Here is a 23,221-nt window from a genome sequence, read left to right as displayed (position 1 = left end):
CTGACTGAACCAAGAACTGTCAGGAGGATGGGTAATGAGCGACGAGGTGAGGAGCACACACTGTCCCAGGAACGCCCTGTAGGAGGATGACAATGGAACAGATGTGTGAAAGTTCTGGTTTGCCAAATTCCAGTTGATCGAAAAGGGGACAAGCTGGAGGAAATGATGGGTATGAAGTGTGGCTGGGAAAAACCCCCCAGTGATGAAAGTCTCCAAGGTAAGACCTTGTCAGGCAGCTCTAACAGATCCCAGACAATCTTGCAAGAATGACGTCACTACCAAGCTTCACTTGTTAGGAATCCGTACCCACGCTGAATGAGTCACTACCCAAACTGCCGAGGGACCCTAACAGTTACAGCCCTTGCATTCCTCCCCGATGTCTTCATGCATTCCATCTCACAAGTAGATGCCACTTTCTTCTCTTTTCAAAACCTCTCCCTACACAAAGCTATTCAGAGCCTACACTGTGGACATGAATTCCCCAGCCATGCTTGTGGTTTTAGAAGCCAGGGAAAAGCAAATGGGATGAAACATGACTAAATCATAAGTCAATGCATTATTTCTTTAAAAAGAATATTGTCAGGGATTTAGGAAAGGGAGAGAGGGCAAATGTAAACCACCAGGGTCTCTGCTACCTCCTACCACCATACCGGGGCCACTAGATTCCACCAACAAGGTCAGCCTTGCTGGCTACACTGGGTTTAGGTCAGAATTTCTTCAAGGGAGAGTGTTTCAAGGAGGGCTGTGCCAGCTGCTGAGACGGCTCATACTTATGCTGGCCCAGGGGCCAGGCTTGCTCTGTGCTTGCTTCCAAGTTCTAAAAATGGGGCTTCTGCCTTGTTCTTGTCTGCAGGAGGCTGAGGCGTGAGTATCTAGCTGACTGGGCCTGGGAACGAAAAAGTCATTTTTTGTCCTCCAAGGGTTAATCACTGACAGGCAGGAGATATGGGTGTCAAACAGACCTGGTTTTAAGTCCTGCTTCTGCCTTTTTGTTAGCTGTGTCTTTTTTTTTTTTGAGACAGGCTCTTGCTCTGTCACCCAGGTTGGGTTACAGTGGCACAATCACAGCTCACTGCAGCCTCAACCTCTTGGGCCCAAGCAATTCTCCCACTTCAGCCTCCTGAGTAGCTGGGACTACTGGTGCAAGCCACCACTCCTGGCCAGCTCTGTCATCTTTTAAGAATGGTAAATTCATTGCCTTTTCACTGGCAGTAAAGGTCTTGTGTCATTTTTATTTCTATTCGCACAACTGGAAAATGTGATTTTTTCAACTGGGACGATGCAGTAAATGGTTCGGAATTCAGACAGACCTGGGTTTAAGTCCTGATTTCACCACTTACTAGCTGTGTGACCTCTGGCAAGTTACTCAGCTTTTCCGTGGGTTTATTTATCTGTACAATGGGAACTTGCCTCATAGGGCTATTGTGAAGACTGAATTAAGTTATGTATGTGAAAAGGCTTAGCACAGTGCTTGGCACAGAGCAGGTGTTCAACAAAGGTGAGGCAGACAAAGATGGTATTATCTCAGTGGCCCCTTATGTTGCTCAAGTTTTTGGCAGTGAAAGCCCATGACCTAGGTCAGAGGGGGCCAGACAAGGCATCTAAGAAACAAAGGTCAACATCCTAGGGCACAATCCATAGGATTGTGAGGCAAGGGGTTTGCGCTGTGACTGGCTTTATGTTTCCAGCTCAGAGTAGAAGGATAAGGGCGGCCAGGAATGCACTTGGAGGCAGGAAGAGGTGAAGGTCAGTGTCCTGTGGCCTTGTTTATGAGGGATGTCAGGCTCCAGAGAGTTCCAGCCATGATCACCATTGTGTGCTGGGGTCTCCATTCCCCATGCTTTCATTTGTGGAGGAGGTGCAGAGGGAGAACACTGAGAGAGGCTTCTGGGCAGAGGCCTAGAGCTGGGGCAGGTGAGGCTGCAGGACAGGATGGGAACAGGGTTACTGCTGGCAGGGACAGCCTGCACATCCTCAGCAATGCCAAGTTGACGGAGCATTCCATTGTCAACCACAGCTAGCCAGCCACTGCACAGAGGGCTGCCACCCATGGAGAGGAGATGTAGCAGAGGCTGGAGGGCAGGGCAGGCAGGCTGAACAGATGGTGCAGGAACAATGTGATTTTGGAAGATATTCCTCTAGCAGTGCAGTGCTGGAACCTGAGGTCAGGGCCTATCCTGATTAATGATGGATAAAGGGCCACCTGATCTACTTACTCCATGTGATCAACCTCACCACTCACTGAGAGCGAACAGAAGGGCCCTGCCTACAGCCTTCATTTCATCCGGGGCATGCATTCCCAACTGGGCCTATATCTCCCCGAAAGGGGTCAAAATCCATTCTTGGTGGTGTGTGAAAGAAATCTTAGATATTACACAAATGCTCTCCAAAGGGCCACAGTATACACACACACACACACACACACACACACACACGGTCCCAACTTATGATGGTTCGATTTATAATTTTTCAAGTTTATGACAGTATGAAAGTGATACACATTCAGTACAAACTGTAATATAATGTTTGGTAGCTGTGTTAGGCAGTTCTTGCATTGCTATAAAGAAATACCTGAGGCTGGCTAATTTATAAAGAAGAGATTTAAGTGGCTCATGGTTCTGCAGCTGTACAAGCATGGCGCTGGCATCTGCGTGGTTTCTGGGGAGGCCTCAGGGAGCTTTCACTCATGGTGGAGGGCGAAGCAGGAGCAGGCATGGTACATGGGGAGAGCAGGAGCAAAACAGAGTGACGGGGAAGATGCCACGCACTTCTGCTTTTGATACAGGGTCTCACTCTTGTCACCCATGGCTCACTGCAGCCTCAGCCTCCTAAGCACAAGCCAGCCTCCTGTCTCAGTTTCCCGAGTAGCTGGGACTACAGGTGTGTGCCATCTTACCTGGCTAATTTTTGTTTTTGTTTTTTTTAAAGACAAGAGTCTTGCTATGTTGCCCATGCTGGTCTTAAACTCCTGAACTCAGGCGATTCACCTGCCCTTGCCTCCCAAAGTGTTGGGATTACAGGCGTGAGCCACTGTGCCCCACCGCCACACTTTTAAACAACCAGATCTCAAGAGAACTCACTCACTATTTTGAGGACAGTGGCAAGGGGATGGTGCTAAACCATTCATGAGAAATCCACCCCCATGATCCAGTCACCTCCCACCAGGCCCCAGCTCCAACAGTGGGGATTACAACCCAACATAAGATTTGGCAGGGACAACATCTCAAGTATAGCAGTAGGTTAGCTGTATTAAACGCATTTTCGATTAATTATATTTTCAGTTTACGGTTGGTTTGTCTGAATGTAATCCCACTGTAGGTCAAGGAATATATATATATGTGTGTGTGTGTGTGTGTGTGTGTGTGTGTGTGTGTGTGTATGTGTGTGTACGTGGTATAAAAATTTCATGGGGAAGAGGGAGGATGATTAGGAAAAGAAGTCTCAAAAGTTTCCTTGGAGTGGGGTGATGATAAAAAAACAAAGTTTGAGAAAAAAATGAAGCAGGACCTCTTGTCCCAAAGAACTACCAGTGGCCCAGTTAGGGTCTTCTAGTGAGTTAAGAAGCCCTAAGCAGCCACCCTAACTTCAATGCATGCTAATACTCCCTGCTTTCCTCCCACTGAATGAGAAATCCCTACCTCTGTCAGCCAGTTCCTCTCCTGTTTACCTGCGTCTACAGTCCCCATGGCCACCAGTGAGTCCTGGGGAAGCTCAACCCCTGGGGTGAGGAATTTTTTTTTTTATTTTTTATTTTTTATTATTATTATACTTTAAGTTCTAGGGTACATGTGCATAACGTGCAGGTTTGTTACATATGTATACTTGTGCCATGTTGCTGTGCTGCAGCCATCAACTCGTCAGCACCCATCAACTCATCATTTACATCAGGTATAACTCACAATGCAATCCCTCCCCTCTCCCCCCACGCCATGATAGGCCCCGGTGTGTGATGTTCCCCTTCCCGAGTCCAAGTGATCTCATTGTTCAGTTCCCACCTATGAGTGAGAACATGCGGTGTTTGGTTTTCTGTTCTTGTGATAGTTTGCTAAGAATGATGGTTTCCAGCTGCATCCATGTCCCTACAAAGGACACAAACTCATCCTTTTTTATGGCTGCAGAATTTAACAAGAAGATGAAAACCAGCATGGCATGGCCTATCTTTCCCAAGGTGGGAAAGTGGAAGGGTTCTCCCTATGCAGACAGGACTGAGCGGTCTGTTTGTGAACATACCATTAGGCACAACGCCACTTACACAAGAGCCCAGTTCCACAGCTCAAATCTGAATTTTTCTTTTTCTTTCTTTTCTCTTTAAAAAATGTTTTTATAGAGATGGAGTCTCTCTTTGTTGCCCAGGCTGGTCTCAAACTTCTGGCCTTAAGTGATCCTCCTGCCTTGGTCTCCCAAAGTGTTGGCATTACAAGCACGAGCCACTGTACCCGGCCAAAATCTGAATTTTTCTAACTTATCAGTGCATATTTCTATCATAAAGATGAGATCACATCCTTTCCTGAACCTCAACCTTGCAGCCTTCCCTAACCAGGTCAGTTTATGAGCATCATGAAGGACAGTGAGAGTTCAGTTTTCTTATCATTATTATGTAAGTACTGATTTTTTTTTCTAAAGAAATCTGTAGGGAACATGACAAACCATTATGTCGCAAATGTTCGTGACTTTGCCTTCTACTACCAGCCACCTTGATTTTTGACATTTAAATTTCAATTATTAGCCAGGTGTGATGGCTCAAGTCTGTAATCCCAGCACTTTGGGAGGCTGAGGCGGGAGGATCAGTTGAGGCCAGGAGTTCAAGACAAGCCTGGGCAACATGGTGAGACCCTGTCTCTACAGAAAATAGGAAAATTAGCTGGGTTTGGTGGCATGCACTTATAGTCCCGCCTACTTGGGAGGCAGAGGTGGGAGGATTGATTGAGTCAGGGGGTGGAAGTCGCAGTGAGACAAGATTGTGCCCCTGCTGGATTGTGCCACTCCATCCTGGGTGACAGAGTAAGACTCTGTCTCAAAAAAAAAAAAAAAAAAAAAAAATCTATTAGTCTGAGATAATCCATTTTTTAATTACTCTGCAATTAAAAGACAGAGCAGGGGCCAGGTGCAGTGACTCATGCCTGTAATCCCAGCACTTTGGGAAGCCAAGGTGGGTAGATCACTTGAGGTCAGGAGTTCGAGACCAGCCTGACTGACATGGCAAAACCCCATCTACACACAAAAAAAGTACAAAAATTAGCCGGTGTGGTGGTGTGCACCTGTAATCCCAGCTACTTGGGTGGCTGAGGCAGGAGAATCACTTGAACCCGGGAGGTGGAGGTTGTTGTAAGCTGAGATCGTGCCACTGCACTCCAGCCTGGGTGACAGAGCGAGACTCTCAAAAAAAAAAAAAAGTATTTTGCAGCTTAAGGTATTTCAAATGACCACTTTCATATGAATCAAGTCTAAAACTGCATGCAGCAAAGTTTTGATATTATTTTTGCTTCTGTTGTTTAAATAGGCACTTTTTTTTTGTCTTGGCTCTATAATTCATTAGCTATTGGGTTTTAAAAATATGTATAATTAATATACATGTAATACAGCCACTTAAAGTATACAATTCAACGTTCTTCAGTATAGTTAGAGTTGAGCAACCATCACCACAATCTACTTTTAGAACTGTTCATCTCCCTTGAAACAAACCTCATATTCATTAACAGTCACTCCTCATTCCTCCCCACCATCCCCAGGCCTAGGAACCACTTATCTACTTTGTCTCTAGAGATTTGTTAAGTGGGGACACATTTTTGAGCAAAATCATTTCATATTCTAATTCTATAATTAACCAATAGCTTATTGTTCCATAATTATCCAATAATGGAACCACAATTAACCAATTATTAATATACTCACACCTAATCTTGATTTTAGCTGACACTTTGTGTGAAAAGTGAAGTTGGTGTTGGCCAGGTGGTTCTGTGTTACTGAAACTTCATTCCCAATAAGCACTGAGGCAACAGGTTTAGCTTCCTTCCTGCCCAGAAGTGTTCATTAAATAGTTTGTAAAGTTTTCAAATTAAATTATAAATGCACCAGAAGATTGCTGTTAAAGAATTCCTGGTCCGGCACGGTGGCTCAAGCTTGTAATCTCAGCACTTTGGGAGGCCAAGGCCGGCGGATTGCTTGAGCTCAGGAGTTTGAGAACAGCCTGGGGAAGATGGCAAAGCCTCATCTCCACAAAAAAATGTGAAACTTTAGCCAGGTGTGGTGGTACACACCTGTGGTCCCAGGTACTCTGAGGTGGGAGGATTGTTGAAGCTCAGGAAGTCGAGGCTGCAGTGAGCTGTGCACTCTAGCCCGGGTGACAGAGTGAGACCTTGTCTTAAAAAAAAAAAAAAAAGAATTTCTATGATGAAGTTGTTTGCAAAGGCTAATCTCTAAGGTAAAAATCCATCCGCATTCTTCTTGAACACAGATACATCAGGGGTGTCTAATCTTTTGGCTTCCCTGGCCCACACAGGAAGAAGAATTGTCTTGGGCCACAAAATACATTAACGATAGCTGATGAGGTTTAAAAAAATCGAAGAAAAATTCTCATAATGTTTTAAGAAAGTTTACAAATTTGTGTTGGACAAACTTGCATTAACTGGTTTGGTCTGTAAATCTCAGTTTCCATAGATCTGATTTTCTTGAGGGCTTTTCTTTTCGGTCTCTCTGCAGTGATTAATGTGTGGCAATGAGCACTGAGCTCCCTCCTTGAAGGTCCAGACACCCCTGCACAGGCATAAAATGATGGTTTTAGGATAAGACCCTTGCACGGTTGGTGTGTGCCATGTTCTAGGCACGAGAGCTTCAGTATCCATGCAATGTAGTTAGCCCTGATGACTCATTTCCGAGCTTTCCTGGGACCTTGTAGGGAACAGCAAGTTTGAAAATTGATATATTTTTCTTTTTTTTTTAATTTTCATTTTTTTGAGACTGAGTCTCACTCTGTCGCCCAGGCTGGAGTACGGTGGCGCGATCTCAGCTCACTGCAACCTCTGCCTCCCGGGTTCAAGCGATTCTCCTGCCTCAGTCTCTTGAGTAGCTGGGACTACAAGCATGCACCACCATGCCTGGGAAATTTTTATATTTTTAGTAGAGATGGGTTTTCACCATACAGGCCAGGCTAGTCTCAAACTCCTGATCTCAAGTAATCCACTCACACTGGCCTCTCAAAGTGTTGGGATTACAGGCATGAGCCACCACACCCAGCCAAAAAATGGATATATTTTTCTTTTCTTTTTTTTTTTTTTTTTTGAGACAGGGTTTCACTCTGTTGCCCAGGCTGGAGTGCAATGGCACAATCTCAGCTCACTGTAGGCTTAACCTCCTGGGCTCAAGTGATCCTCTTACCTCAGCCTCCCAAGTAGCTGGGACTACAGGTGGGTGGTTAATTTTTTTGGTATATTTTTGTAGAGTCAGAGTTTTGCCATGTTGCCAGGTCTCAAACTTCTGGGCTCAAACGATTTGCCAGCCTCGGCCTCCCAAAGTGCTGGGATTAAAGGCGTGAGCCACCAGGACCGACCTGAAAATGGATATATTAATATTTTCCTCGCATTTTATAGCTACTAATCAGGCAATGGTTTTTCTCTCTTAATACCAGATGAATTGTTGGACTGAAATGGCAGAATCTGAGACACAGCCATAAGGCCATTATATAGACAAAAAGGAATATCTGGCCAGCGAAATGATAAATATAAGCCTTTGCCCCACTCATTTCCCTGACATAATGCGCAGGCTACCAGAATTCTGCCTGCAGAGTGACATTACTTTCACTTTTCCACAGCACTTTCTGGTTTACAGGGCATGTTTGCAGATGTGATTAAATTTGAATTTCATTGCAGTCCTGTGAGGTAGGTAGGGTGGGTCTTTGATTTTCCACATGAGAAACCAAGTGTAAGAACTTGCTCAAGGTCAAATGGCTAGGTGATAGAACTGAACACCTTGGTTAAAGCCCAGTCCCCATTAAAGCAGTCCTCTGGGGAGGCCATAAATGTATTCTAACTTTGCTCAAAAATATTTTGAAACTTCTCTTCAGTACCTTCAAAATCTGTAGCATATCTTTGAATATCTTCAATGGAGGCACATTTCATCTCAGTCAGTGGTTCTGAAACATAAGCATGCACTGGAATCGCCTGCAGGGCTTGTTAAAACACCGACTGCCGGGCTCCATCCCCAGAGTTTCTGATCCATTAAATCTAAGGTGGGGCCTGGGATTTGTGTTTCTAATGACTTCCCAGGTGATGCTGATACTGCTGGCATTAGGGCCATATTTTGAGAATCATATCCTAAGGAATTTATTTCTGGAAAGAGTGAATTGTTTAAAGCCAAGTCTAATTATTAAGGTGAGGGATCAAGCTAGGGAACTCCACCATTGGCCAAAAGCAATGGGCAGCTGTAAAGAACAAGATCAGCTCTGGCAAAAATTCAAATAAAGAGCTCCAAAAAGGTTCTGAAAACAACAAGTGGTCTGAATGTGAAGCTTCCCAATGTGACCACTTTAAAAGGAAGAACACTCCTGGATGTGTGCTAAAGAATTCTCACAAGTGTACAGGAACATCTTGTACAAATGTACACTGTGAGATGTTCACTATCAACCTTTTATACTCCAGCTTAGGAAAAAAGAAACCATGGCGGTAACACCCACATTAGTACTGTATTAAGGAGGGATTAATATTTACAACAGCTGAACTCATTATACTGGCATGGCACAGGTCTTTTTTTTCTTTTTTTGAGACAGGATCTCACTCTGTCACCCAGGCTGGAGTGCAGTGGTGCAGTCACGGCTCACTGTAGCTTTGCCCTTCCTGGACTCAAACGATCCTCCCAACTCAGCCTCCTGAGTAGCTAGGACTACAGGCACTTGCCATCTCGCCTGGCTATAAAAAATTATTTCTGTAGAGATGGGGTCTCTCTATGTGGCACAGGCTGATTCTCTTGTCTTGGCCTCCCACAGTACTGGGATTCCAGGAGTGAGGCACTGCACCCGGCCACCAGAGGTCCTTTCTATGCTGCAAAGGTGTGAAGAGGAGGGAAACTCCCACTATTCCTACCCTGAGTTTTTGGTTGTGATTGGAATGGAAAAGGTGAAAATATTTAATTTTGGATGCCAGAAATAAATATGCAGTATTTTGTGTGTGTGGGGGGGAATCCCAGCAGAAAGGAAAAAAAATGAACTACATTAGGTACTTGAGCTGAGAGAAAGTCAATCCTTCATGTCACAGCAGGGGAAAAAAGAGGCGGAGGACTGCCTAAATATTGGTTCTATTTTAATTCCAATTCTACATTACATTAAACTCTCCTTGTACTCCTCTCTAATTTACAGCAAATGCTGACACAAATTGGTATGCCTTCTCTTCTTTGACATCAGTGTTTCTCTTGAATTATGTATTTCTATCTGGAATGAGGTTTATGAGGCTAAAGCCTTCTTTCATTAAGATAGGTGAGAACAGAGAAGGATCAATAAGGGGTTGAGTGCAAAATCAAAGTAAGGTGGGGCTAAGATATGCTCAGGGCAGCACTGCACTGCCCAAAGCAACTGTAAGTGGTATTACCAATGACACTAATCTTCTGAATTTCAATACACTGATTACATTTCAACTACTACAGAACAAGAAAAACTCTATTAACCTTCATCCCAGAACTGCCAGATTCCTCCTTTATTGGTACCCTACAAGTATTTAGTACCCATTTGTAAAAAAGAGTACAGATAATCATAATAACTGCATCACTTGGAATCCATCTAAAATTGAGTCAAAGACACAAGAAATCCCCTGCCTGACACAGTGTGTCTCGGTCATCTCAGCCTTCACACAGGTTGGGTGCTTGGTTGTGGTGCTCAACCTACCTCACAGTTTGGTGCCATGGACAGATGTGGCCCCACTATTGGTGATAAATGGCTCCCGGTCCAAGTCAGTCATTAGTTCATATTGACAGAGGCCAGTGGCTGGCTCCATCTGGGGCCTGACTGTGTCTCAGGGTCCATTCTCAGCTTTGTTAGTTTGTGATGGGCTCTGGGCTGGCTGGTCAGACCAGGACTGAAGTGGAGCATTTTGATGAAGCTGTTTTGAGATAACATTTGCATCAAAATGACCATGTAAAAATGTCGATATACTGTCTTGTATTACCAAATAATATACAGAACAGACATGCCTGATCCTTTCCCTTTTCTATACCTCATTCCACCCTCGGCCCAAGCCTGAGCCTCATCCTATAGGTAATCTTCAGCCATCTCTGAAAACTCTTACATTTTTAATCTTTACCTATCACTCACTTCACCCCAGGAATGGGAACTGGAGATAAGATGAAGCTCTTTGTTTTTTCACATTTCTTGATAATTAAAAAAGAATATTTTCTGTTTTGCTTATAATAATGTGAAAATTGTCCGTGAGTCAATATGGCTACATCAGTGCAGCTCAACCATAATGTTCTTTGGCTGAAACTGGCTGTGCCCAGTAGCCTTATGGTGACGTGGCTTACCCACTGGCATATCCCTTGTTTGGCCAGCCTAAGGAACATGTGAAGGACACTGTCACCCTGAGAGTGTGCTTGGGCCAGGAGCCCAGTGGGCTGCTCTAGCCTCTCTTCAAGTTCAGGGGCAGGTGCTGCTCCCAGCCATGGCCCTCACCGCTCTGCTGGCTGGCAAGCTGCTGAGAAGAATGGCCTGTGGAGGCTGAAAATTTGCTGAAAACCCCATTCTGCCCAAAATGTCTGCGGTGGGTTAATTTATTCTACAATTTAAAGAATTCCACATTAATAAAAGAGAAGTGGAATCCTGAGAGCGAGCTAAAAATGGAATTAAAAAGGGCCCATTCTTCAGGCAATATTAATGAGAGCTTTGTATATATATTGGTGAGTAAATGGCAATTAAAACTAAAATGTCTGTTAGTGATTCACTGAGTTCTAAAGGTTGGCCTTTTGCCTTTTGTGGTCAGCAATCGCCTTTTTTTTGTGACTCCACCATTCTAGACAGAAAACAATTAATCCAGTAGGACTTAGTATCTTACAAAAGATTTGCTAAAATATTTTCTGCCCAATGTTCATCTTCTAACAGCTGCTTTTTTATTTCAGTGAGAGGTACTTGAAATAAAATCATTGTTCTTCAAGAAAAGTGCATGCTAAATAATATAGAGCTACCAGATTATTAAACAGCAAAGGCATTTCATAATATTAGCACCAACCACAGGTTCCACTTCTGCTGATGCACAAAATTTTGAGTAATTAGTCATTGCACAATGTTGTATTTATATTCGTTTTTGCTCGAGCTGTTAGGCCACAAAATCAGTAGGCAGTTGCTGTTATAAAAGGATTCTCTGGGTTATTTATAATGTTTCTGCTTCTTCACACTTGCTGCTTCACTCTTGGGTCTTGAGCCAGGTCTACACTGTGAAAATGAAGGAAGGAACTGAGCAATTGTTCTGTGAATCTAACTGCACTGAAAGCTGGTGTGGATGATTCACAACCAACTGTGTCTGTCTTGGCTGGTGCACCTGGTATATTTGTCTACACAACCCAAATTCGTCATATACTGGCTGATTTGTCACTTTATCAGGGAAGGATGCATAATTACGTGAAGGCTGTGTTTCCACCAGGAATAAGCTAGTGTCTAAGGCACAGGTGGTAGGGCAAGTATCTGAACTAGCATTATGTTGCAAAAGAGTTACTTCAAATGTCAGTTACTTTAAATGAAGGATCGATTTCTGCTCCAAATGCTTGCCTGTTCCACACATCAGTGATTCCCTAGAAGGCAGGCATACCGGATGGAAGGGCATTTAGGGATCACCTGAGATTTTAATTTTTTTTTTTGTAAGTTATATAGGCATCTTTCTGTGCTATCTGCAGAGAATCACTGATGACAGGAACTCTTTCTAGTGGGAGTAGGTTTTAGCCTTTACGTGAGTCAGAGTAAAAAAAAATGTGGAAAACCACTCAGACTGACAGAATGATCTGTTTGTTTCAACTATGAAATAACCATCTTAGTTATCTCTCCCCATCCCCACTTTTTTTTAAGGAAATGAACTATCTTTATGTCATCTGAATTCCCATGAGCTCTTAAACCCACTTCTCAGAATCCGTAGTCCAGGCTGCCACCCTCTCTCACCCAGATCAATACGACAGTCTCTGGACTGTTCTCCCTGACTCCAGTCTTGTCAACTCCAATTTATTCTTCATACAGCAGCCATATTAATCTTTTTATAAAGTATAAATCTGATCAAATGTATCCCTTGCTTACATGGCTCCCCACTGCCCTCAGAAGTGTGAATTCCCCGAAGTGGCAAAGGAGACCTTTTACAACCCAGCCCTGCCACCTCTCCACCTCATCCTTTCCCACTCTCCTTTGTGCTCAGGTCTTTCCAAATAGAACTATTTGAAGCAGCACAAATACGCCATGCTCCCTTTAGCTGCTTCATGAGCTGCTGCCTCTGCCTGGGTGCCACTTTACCAAGCGGCCACTGCCGTATCCTTCAGCTTGGCTCCTTCCCTTACCCTCTCAAACAGCTTCCCTGGGCTCCTCAGGCTAGGTGGGCTCCCTCCACTACATCACCATGAGACTTCTCATTCTGACTGTATGGACTATGCACTCTTCTAGATTCCAAGCTCTTTGTGGCCAGGGACTGTCTTATTGTGTCAGTGTGTCCCTGGTATACCAGTGCATATCCACTGCGTGGCATGTGGAAAATTCAAAGTGTGCTGAATAAGAAAGTATACAGTGGGATGTGCCTCATTCCATTTTGCCATTCTTTCTGATAGGGTATTTCCTATTTCTTAAGGAACTGTTTTCAGTTCTAGAGGCCGCTTTTGTATCATTAGTCTTGGAACTCCCACGATGCTCTGAGAATAAGATGAAAGGCAGCCTGAGGACCCTGACTGTGATCACTGCCTGTGAAGAAACCAATTTAGGCTTCTCTTTGTAGCAATGTTGTAGCCTAGAGTTCTGAAAACTCTCCTTCTACAAGATACTCAGAATTCTGGGATAAAACAGAAGCCTTATTACTATTAATATATCTAAAAAATAGAAATAAGATTTTCCCAGAGTCCAAAAACAAAGAGAGTTCTAAAAACTAGCATGGCAAGAGCATAAACTATGGCCATCCAAGCAGTGTGCTGGTCCTGGTAAATCTTGGGACTTCGGTTTTAATGGCCATGTTTGGACAAAAGGTGGGTTTCAAGCAAAGTGGAGTGATGGAACTAAGACTCCTACAGAAAAGATGAACCAGGAAAACAAAATTCCAGCACCGGCTCAGAGAAACAGCAACAAATCCTGTTACTGAGACTTTGTAACGTGATCCTGTTTTTAGGCAGTTTGGGTTTTGAAATTTATACTACCCGTGTGGCCAGAAATTCACAAGCCAAGAGATCAAAATAAAAGTATTCCTCAGCTAGGGATACTCCTGGGGCAGCAGGCAGAAGCAAAGGCAAATTTCTCTGGCAAGAAATACCTTCAACCTAGACTACATAGGATTCTCACAGATAAAGTACCACTGAAGATAAGCTCACAGACCACAATTATAAAACATGTGACAAAACATCTACCATGAAACAGAGTAAACAGTTAGACATGAAATTAGTCCTCAGCAATTTCAGATAATAGAGTCAGCTAAAAGAAACTACAGATATATGTTTAAAATGATTAAAGACAAAATAAGAAATTTTAAAATAAGAATCTACCATATGAAAGAATGGGCAGGTTTGAGATAGAATCAAATGGAAATTTTAGAAATAAAATATATGGTTTCTATACACAAAAACAGGTTTCTAAACAAATCAGACATGGCTAAAAAGACAAGTAATGAACTGGGCAAAAGACCTGAAGAAATAACCCAGAATATAGCACTGAAAGACCAGGATATGGAAATTATGGAAGAGACAAAATTTAAAAGACATGAAGAACAGAAAGAGAAGGTCTACATATATCTCTATCTATATATCTCTATCTATGTATGTGGAGAGAGAGAGAGACAGAGAGAGAGAGAGAGAGAGAGAGAGAGAGAGAGAGAATGAATATCTAACAGGGTTCCCAGAGAAAATAGGGGAAAGGCAACAATAAGAGAAAATGGTTGTGAGTTTTTCAGAATTGATGAAAACCATAAATACTGAGATTCTGGAAGAAGAGTCATAAGCAGTATAAATAAATTCAGATCTAGGTTCCCTGTAGTAAAACTGCAAAATGGCAAGGAACAAGAGTCATTTTAATAAACGAATACTGTTTTCAAATGTATTATTAATAGCTAAGTTCTGGCTCAGCGTGTTGGCTCATGCCTATATTTCCAACACTTTGGGAGGCTGAGGTGGGAGGATTGCTTGAAACCAGGAAGGAGTATGAGACAAGGCTGTGCAACAAAGTGAGACTCCAGCTCTAGAAAAAAAAAAAATCAGCTGGGCATAATAGTATATGCCTGTGGTCCCAGCTACTCAGGAGGCTAAGGTGGGAGGATGGCTTGAGCCCAGGAGTTTGAGACTATGGTGAACTATGATGGTGCCACTGCACTCTAGCATGGGTGGCAAAGTGAGACCCAATCTCTTAAAAGAAAAAAAGCTAACTTCTTCGTAACACTAAGCGTCTTAAACACAGGAGTCACAGTGTGTTTGTAATATTTTATTTCTTAAAAACTATCGGAAGCGAAAATAGCAAAATATAAAAAATTAACAAACTAGGTGGTGAGTCAATGGATATTCATGATATTATTCTCTGTACTGTTCAGTGTGGTTGAAATATTTCATCATTTGAAGGAAGGAAGAATAAAAGGAGGAAAGAAGGAAGGAAAGAGAGGCAATCTGATTTGCCTTGGACTAGTGAGGGGAGAAATAAATGTATGTATTTGATGCAAATTATAGTCACATACAACTTGATCTAAACAATTAGATTCCTACATACTAAAACTAAAAGTTAAAGGGAATACTAAATGAAGGAAAAAGATTTTCCTAATTGGGAACAGGACAGTCATGGGGAAGACACCTAGCAGATGTCACTATAATCTTTCTTTTTCTAATTTTGGTTTGCTTGACCAAGGAAAGAAAACAACATTTTCAGTTTTTAGAGCATCTCTTAGGGGAGATGTACTTCACCTAATCTCTGGATCCCTTTGATCTCCAAATCCATAACTTTTTCAGGGGCTGTACCACAGTATAGAACACTTCTGTATTTGTTCTTAAAGGAACTGAAATAGGAAGAGGAAAGCAAGAATGAATTGCTTTATAGCTGCTTTAAACTCTGTCCCACAGCAGTACATTCTTTTCACACACACGTACACATAAGCACATGGCATTCATGCAATTAACTGTTTATTCACAGTACATGCCATCAACATAGACACGCAAAGTATACACACCATTAACCTACAACACACACACACACACACGCACACACTTTTATACAAAGGGCAGAGTGCAGCAAGCTATGAACCAGACATTTTCTATTCCCTTGTTCAACTCCATCAGCAATAATGGGCACTGAGGGCAATGGGCATGGCTCCCACTGCCATGGGCTCTATGGTTTGGCTCTGGGCATTTTTTTTTCTTTTTTTGAGACAGGGTCTTGCTGTTGCCCAGGCTGCAGTACAGTGGAACGATCTCAGCTCACTGCAGCCTTGGCCTCCCAGGCTCAAGTGATCCTCCTGCCTCAGCCTCCCAAGTAGTGGCGATTACAGACGTGTGCCACCATGCTGGCTAACTTTTTTTTGTCAAGACCGGGTTTTGCCATGTTGCCCAGGCTGGTCTTGTACTCCTGAGTTCAATCTGCCCACATCTGCCTCCCAAAGTGCTAGATTACAGGTATGCACCATCGCGCCTGGCTCTAGGTGGTTTTTTTCACCTCCTCATAATTTCAGGTCTACCCTAGAAACACTGTCACTCAATGGAAACCACTTAGAAAATCTATTGTGTTGTCCTGGCAGGTTTGCTCCTGAGAACACCATTATAACATCCCAGGAAGATGGGTGAGGAGTAGACCCCAGGCTCACTGCCATATTATCACACCAATGTCTTAGAAGCTTAAGGAGGGTGGACAGGTGGGGTTAGCTGTAGGAAGCTAAGAGGAAGCAGAATCCTAATCGTAGATGGGTAAGCAAGATCCTATAATCTTATACAATCCCCTCTTACTGGGCAGAGGGACTATTTTATGTCTAGGCCCACAGAACATTCTAAATCTAGATTTAGTTCTCTCTTGACTTTTTCCAAGGCTGAAACAACGGTTCCTTTTCTGTACTCTACATCCACTTCCATACCCCTCTTCTCTACTACCATATTCCTCTTTCAGTCCCTGACCATATTTGAGTTCTGAAGCAGGGCCAAGGGCCCACATCTCCTCAGGGAGCCCCTAAGCTGTCGGGCAGTAGTCACATGTACACGCATGTCCAGGTCTGACTGTGGGACAGTACCTTGGGAAAATGGAGAAAACAGCCTTAGATTTGGCCCTGGTTCAATTCCTCAAAGTGAAGATGACATTTCTGGTAAGCAGTTACAATTAGATTTCTAGAGCCCTGGGTATTCAACTGATCACATGCAGGATTAAGAAAGATAATTTAAAATATTGAATTCTGCCTGATTAGCTAATAAATGAGGTGATCTGTTGATGTGGAAGTAATGTAATAGAGCTAATATGGCCCCCTGGGCATGACAGATGTCTTGTGCCTTGTCTATCCATCTCTTCTGCAATTACCTTGTCCTCTGTCCTTTCCTTACAGTCAGTGAACTTCTTTTTGTCTTCTTCATTTTTCCCAGCCACCAGAGTCTGCAGAGTTTTACTAATATCATTTCTAAGGTTAAGAGGGCTATTTCGGAACCTCATTTGGGTTTTCTTTATTCTATGATGATGATTTCAGAGATGTCGTGCACTCTCTGTAACTTAGTTTTTTTGGCCTGGCCTTTGTATGACTGTAGATAAAACAATCTAAGGATATGTTTAAAAATGGAAAACTGGGTAATTATTCTATTTGCAAATCATTTATAGGGAGCATTTATATCTAAGATTATTGTTTCCCTGGGCATCTTCAATGTAGAACCTAAGGAATGTAAGAAATCCAATTGATCCCCTAGTCCCCTGAGAAAACTAAGGCTCAGGGAGGGTAAGCAACTCTTAACACTCAAACTAGTTACTTTCCCAGAAGGAACTAGAACTCTTTTTTCTTTTTTTGAGACGCAGTCTCTCTGTCGCCCAGGGTGGAGTGCAGTGGCCGGATCTTGGCTCACTGCAAGCTCTGCCTCCCGGGTTCACGCCATTCTCTTGCCTCAGCCTCCCGAGTAGCTGGGACTACAGGCGCCCACCACCTTGCCCGGCTAGTTTTTTGTATTTTTTAGTAGAGACGGGGTTTCACCGGGTTAGCCAGGATGGTCTCGATCTTCTGACCTCGTGATCCGCCCGTCTCGGCCTCCCAAAGTGCTGGGATTACAGGCTTGAGCCACCGCGCCTGGCCTAGAACTCTTTTATTATTTGCAGAGGGCCTGTTATTATATGCCAAGCGTTGTATTAAGCAGTGGGGTTGCCCAAAGAGAACTCTCTGAGATGAACCTTAAGGATGGGCAGGAGGTTGCCTCAACTAAAAAGCTAGTTTGTGAATGTTAAAAAATAAGAATCACATTTTCACTAACCTTTATAGTTTAGCTCTTACTTAAATAAATTTAATGAAAAAATGATTTGGTTATAGTCTCTGAGAGTGGTGCACCTCTCCTCCAGGTTTGATCATTCAATGATGAGAATGAAAGAATATGAGTTGCTCCAGAACCTTTGCTGTCTGGAATGGCCATGATCCTGCAAATCACTGTCCATGCGTATTAGTCCATTTTCACACTGCTATAAATACCCAAGACTCAGTAATTTATCAAGAAAGGAGGTTTAACTGACTCATAGTTCCGCATGGCTGGGGAGGCCTCAGGAAATTTACAATCACGTGGAAGGAAGCACTGTTCTCAGTGTATACAAGGATTATTTCATTTAAATGAGGCTGCAGTGTACTGTACAAAGAAAGCAAGGCCTTTTCAAGATCTGGCAGCTTCTGAAGATCTACAGAAAAGGAGCAATTATAGATGCCTGTATCATGACAAGTGACAAGCAGGCACATCTTACATGGCAGCAGGTGAGATAGAGCGTGTGAAGGGAAGGGAGAAGAGCCCCTTATAAAACCATCAGATCTCGTGAGAACTCACTCACTATCACAAGAATAGCATGGGAAAAAGTGCCCTCATAATCCAATCATCTCCCACCAGGTCCCTCCCTCAACACCTGGGGATTACAATTCGAGATGAGATTTGGGTGGGGACACAGAGCCAAACCATATCACCATGTGGTCCTGCTCCTTACCATGGTAGGAAGAAGCTGGAGTTGCATCATGGTACATTGTACTAATGTACAGAGCCAAGAGAATATTCATTCTGCTTAATGGTGGGTGATACAAGCTCCTGGTCTACGCTACCTGGTACCCAAATGATCCATAAAGTGGTAAAGTGAACAATCAGATATACAGGGATGTACTAGTGAGAACTAACACATACTGAGTGCTTACATGTGCTAGGCACTGTTCTCAGGGTATACATGGATTATTTCATTTAAATGAGGCTGCACTGTACTGTACAAAGTAAGCAAGGCCTTTTTAAGATCTGGCCGCTTCTGAAGATCTACAGAAAAGAAGCCTGTATCATGAGAAGTGACAAGGAAAGTCAGTGCTGGAATGTCAAATAAGAGAGAGTGAAGGCTAGGCGGACTGTCACCAAATCAAAAGACAGGGTGGTGAGTGAGGTAGCAAGTCCATGGGTGTTGGAGACAGACAGATAGGCAGACCGACCAACTTAAAATCAATCCTGGCTCTGCCAACTTACCAGCTGTAGGCCCTTGTGCAGGTCAAGTAACCTTTGACCACAGTTGCCTCCTCCCTCAAATAGTCAAAAACTCATCCTGCAGGTTGTTCTGAGGATGTGAAGTAATGCATAGAGTCCAGCATGATGCCTGGCACAGAGTGGTGCCCAGCTTTTATTGTTAGTCTAAAGAATCCTCATGTCCCCAAAGAATCTAATTTCAGAGGCTAATGAACCAAGGAATTTCAGAGGTCAGAGGTGCCTCAGAGATCAGCCACACCAGACACATCATGCTTGGATGAACAACCTGAGCCCCTAACATAAGAAATCATTTGCCGAAAGCAGCACCGCTAGTTAATGGCTAAATCAGGGTTAGAACTCAGGCCATCATCTGCTCTTAGCCACTGGGACTGATGACTAGAGTTAAACCATATGCAAAAACCCTTGAGATATTTCACCAAAATGATGATTTAGGCCAGTCCTCTTAGTTTGCTTTGGATTATTTTCTCTTTATGGAACAGCCAATTTTCTAGCATTCACTTCAGGTCACTTCTGAAGCACATTCACTTGACTCCGTGTATGTATTAGGCTCCTAGGGCTGCTATAACAAAATTACATGGACTGAACAGCCTAAACAATAGAAATTTATTTCTCACAGTTCTGGCGGCTGGGAAGTCCAAGATCAAGGTACTGGCAAAGTAGGTTTCATTCTGAGGCCTCTTTTCTTGGCTTGTAGGTGGCCACCATCTTGCTGTGTGCTCACATGACTCTGTGTGCACGCAGAGCAGAGAGAGAAAAAACAAAGGGAGAGAGCGAGAGAGCAAGCTCTCTGGTGTCTTTCCTTATAAGGATGCTAATCCCATCGAACCAGGACCCTACTCTTATGACCTCATTTAACCATTGCTTTCTTTCCCTATCTCCAAATACAGTCACATTGGGGGTTAGGGCTTCAACATATGAATTTTGGTGGGAACGCAATTCAGTCCACAGCACGGTGTTACATGTTCCTCCATCTCTCATGAGCCATTCCATTCACGACTGTTTCAAATGGGAGATGAAGTACGTGAACTACTAAATACCTAAACATGAGGCATCACCTATTGGCTGGTCCCTTTTATAACTCCAGATAATCCATCAACTGAAGACCAAGCAACGTGGCAAAAGCCAGAGTTAAGATCACTCAAGCTATGATTAATTGTGAGACTGAGGGTTGAAGAGTTAAATGGAAATCTATAAGCAGATTCATTCATTCAGAAAACCTGAACATGAGGAAAATTTGTCTGAAGATCTGCTGTACATTTGAATGATGATCAGAAACAGTGATGCTTTGACATTTATTCTGGTATTTCCAAGAAGAACTGTATAAAATAACATGTTTTCTGAGGAATGATTTCTTTAAAAAGATTAAGAAAAAAACCTGTCAAAGTATATAATAAACTAACCAGACTGACGGAGCCTTAAGTGCCCTCAATAGGAAGGTAATGGAGATCTATCTTTTTGGCACCAGGAGTCTATCCATTCAGAGGTTATCCTACGTCAAGGAGCTCCTTGGCTCAGTTATATGAAGATTATGAATTGCTTGAGAGGTTCTTTGTGAGGATAATGCCCAGTACACCCTCAGAGAAATGGTATCACCGATCTTACTTGCTAGATATGGCTCCAAACAGCTTTTGGCCATGTCCCAAAGTCATATTTATTTCAAATTACAAAGTAATAAATGAAAAATACAGGCTTATGGAAAAACTCAAATAATTCAGTAGAGTATGGAGTAGACAGAAGTCCCCCTTTATAACACCTTCTCCCCAGCCTATACCCCTTCCCATGAATAATGATCATAACAGCTGGTGAGGTTCTTTCCAGATTTTAAAATATGCATTTACTTAGAGATAGCTAGAGAGTTACTTTCAAGTAAATGGCACTACATTATTATTAATATTTACCCTTTTTCTATTGATGATTAGGAAGATACACCTCAATTTTTGGTTATTGCAAACAAAGCTGAATTAAACATTCTTGTACAAATATTCGTGTATGTGAGCATTTTTGTAGGACAGACTCTTAGAAGGAGATTTACTATTTTCTGTCTGTCTTTCTTTTTTTTTTTTTTTAATAGAGACAGGGTCTTGCTATGTTGCCCAGGCTGGTCTTGAACTCTGGGCCTCAAGTAATCCTCCTGCCTCGGCCTTCCAAAGTGCTTGGATTACAGGTGTGAGCCAGCATGCTTAGCCAAGATTTACTATTTTCAAAGGGAAGGTATATTTTAAAGATTAGTACTGTCAGCTGGGTGTGGTGGTTCACGCCTGTAATCCCAGCACTTTGGGAGGCCGAGGTGGGTGGATCATCTGAGGTCAGGAGTTCAAGACCAGCCAGACCAACATGGTGAAACCTTGTGTCTATTAAATACAAAAAATTAGCCGGGAGTGGTGGCGCACGCCTATAATCCCAGCTACTTGGGAGGCTGAGGCAGGAGAATTGCTTGAACTGGGGAGGCAGAGGTTGTGGCAAGCTGAGATTGAGCCATTGCACTCCAGCCTGGTCAACCAGAGCAAAACTCCATCTCAAAAAGAAAAAAAAAAAAAGATTAGTACTGTCAAACTGCCCCTCTGGAAACACTGTAGAAATTTACATTCCCACCATAATTACGTGACTGTATAATATTTGTTTTGTGATCTATTTGGACTTAAACATTCTCAAATTTTAATTTTGGCCAACCTTATGGGCAATAAAGAGGACCTCACTGTTATGTTAATGTATATATTCCTGACTTCTAATGAGGTTAAGCATTGTCTCATTTATTTTTTTCATATTTCTTCTTCAGTGACTTGCCTATTTATATTATTCTAGAGAAATACTTGATTTTTTTAGTTGTATTTACACTATTTTTTAGTTGTAATTTTTTGGTTGTAATATGTGCAATTACACATATTAATCCTATAATATTGCAAATGTTCAAATTGTCTATAAGTAGATATTCAAAAGTGTATGACTATGCAGAGAAAAAAATCTGGAAGGATTTACACCCAAAGGTTAATGATTACTTTTAAGTGGAAGGATCATGGATACTTGACTTTCTTCTTTATACCTTTCTGTGTTGCTGCTCTCCTTCCCCCCTTGAACATTAAAGTATGTATTAATTTCACAAGTAGAAAAAGTGATTAGTGGAATAAAGGTGATAATGAAGGCTCTCAAGGCAATTCTGACAGACAATTTCCAAAGGCACTTTGAGTAGTAGCTGTTATCAGTAGAGTAAGTCTCTTAAAGTCAAGGTTTGAAGGAAACAGTTCTTGGATAAAACATTTGACAGAGCAGTTCAAAATTAGCCTTATTACTTTACAGTTACCTCTTCAGCAGCTAAGATTTGACCATTTTTTTAAACCATATTATTTTACTCACCCAGCCCTTTCTCAAGTATTGCCAATCAACAGTAAGGGACACCAAAACATCTTGGCTATAACAGAAGCTTCTGGACAGAAATGTGCAAAGCCTCTATTCAAGGACAAAATGGCTTCTAAGCCACAAATCCCCTCAGAAACTCAACTAATTACCACATGCAAAGAAAGTATATGTTGATCAGAAAGAAGGAGATGAGGAGAAGAAGAAGAGTCTGCTGGGGAACCACAGTTCAAGGAGAGTCACGGAGACTAGTACTGGCAGTGCTCATGAAGGAACTGCTGAGTATTCAGTCCTCCCAGCAGGACTATGGCTAAGCAAGGATCAGGGCCTCAGGTTGCCTGCTTTGAGAAACACCTCTTGAGATCACCTCAATTCATTAGTTCTAAGTACATTTTGTAATATTAGTTTGACTTTCCACTGGTGGAAGTGACAATGGTGGGGAGAGGAGAATGTAGGGCGGAGGAAAGGTCACACCAAGTCGGGAGTAATGGCCCCTCAGATGCTAGGTTTTCAAAGATTGAACTGTCAGACTGGATGGGGCCTAAGAGGTTGATCCATTAACCCTATCCTTGAGACAGCTGGGACGGCTGTGGGCCAGAACCCAGGAGGAGAGGAATACAAGAGGTCACCTGGGAAACCTGTGAGTAACCAGCCAGCCCCAGCAATCACCTCATCCTAAGAAAGTGCTTCTGTGCAAACTTTAACAGAAATTATCTCTACTTCTTACTGGTGCAATCCTAATTTAGAGTTAACTCTCAAGCCCTGAGTAGTTATGGGACACCCATGCAGCTGGCTGCCACTGCCTAGTGCCTCATCAGCAACTCTGAACACTACAGGACTCAAATGTGAAGGATAGAAAGGAGAATAAAGAACAGGAAAGATATATTTCCTGTGCCCCTGGCTTGTGTTTGTTCTCAGTTTACTTACATACCCATGCATTATTACAGAGTGAGTGATTCTTGAGAAGACAGATTTAGCCTATGGACTAAATTCTTGAGAGTGTTATTGTAGATTCCAGGAC

At 42.7% G+C, this 23,221-nt stretch overlaps 1 protein-coding gene across 5 annotated transcripts in view; it reads right to left on the bottom strand.

The window, feature by feature from the left end:
• Positions 1-23,221, bottom strand: part of RBKS (ribokinase) — a 112,162-nt gene that overhangs the window by 21,800 nt on the left and 67,141 nt on the right. Inside the window, exon 8 of one of the 5 annotated variants that reach the window (XM_005576241.5) lies at positions 9,278-11,404. The exons of the other annotated variants lie outside the window; for them this stretch is intronic. Coding sequence (XP_005576298.1) covers positions 11,339-11,404 — 66 coding nt within the window. The 3' untranslated portion in view covers positions 9,278-11,338. Of the gene's footprint in view, positions 1-9,277; positions 11,405-23,221 lie in introns of those variants that run through there. 5 annotated transcript variants of the gene reach the window in all.

The sequence above is a fragment of the Macaca fascicularis genome, chromosome 13, assembly GCF_037993035.2.
Source record: "Macaca fascicularis isolate 582-1 chromosome 13, T2T-MFA8v1.1".
Taxonomy (NCBI): domain Eukaryota; kingdom Metazoa; phylum Chordata; class Mammalia; order Primates; family Cercopithecidae; genus Macaca; species Macaca fascicularis.
This window is presented reverse-complemented; position numbering and strand designations above follow the sequence as displayed.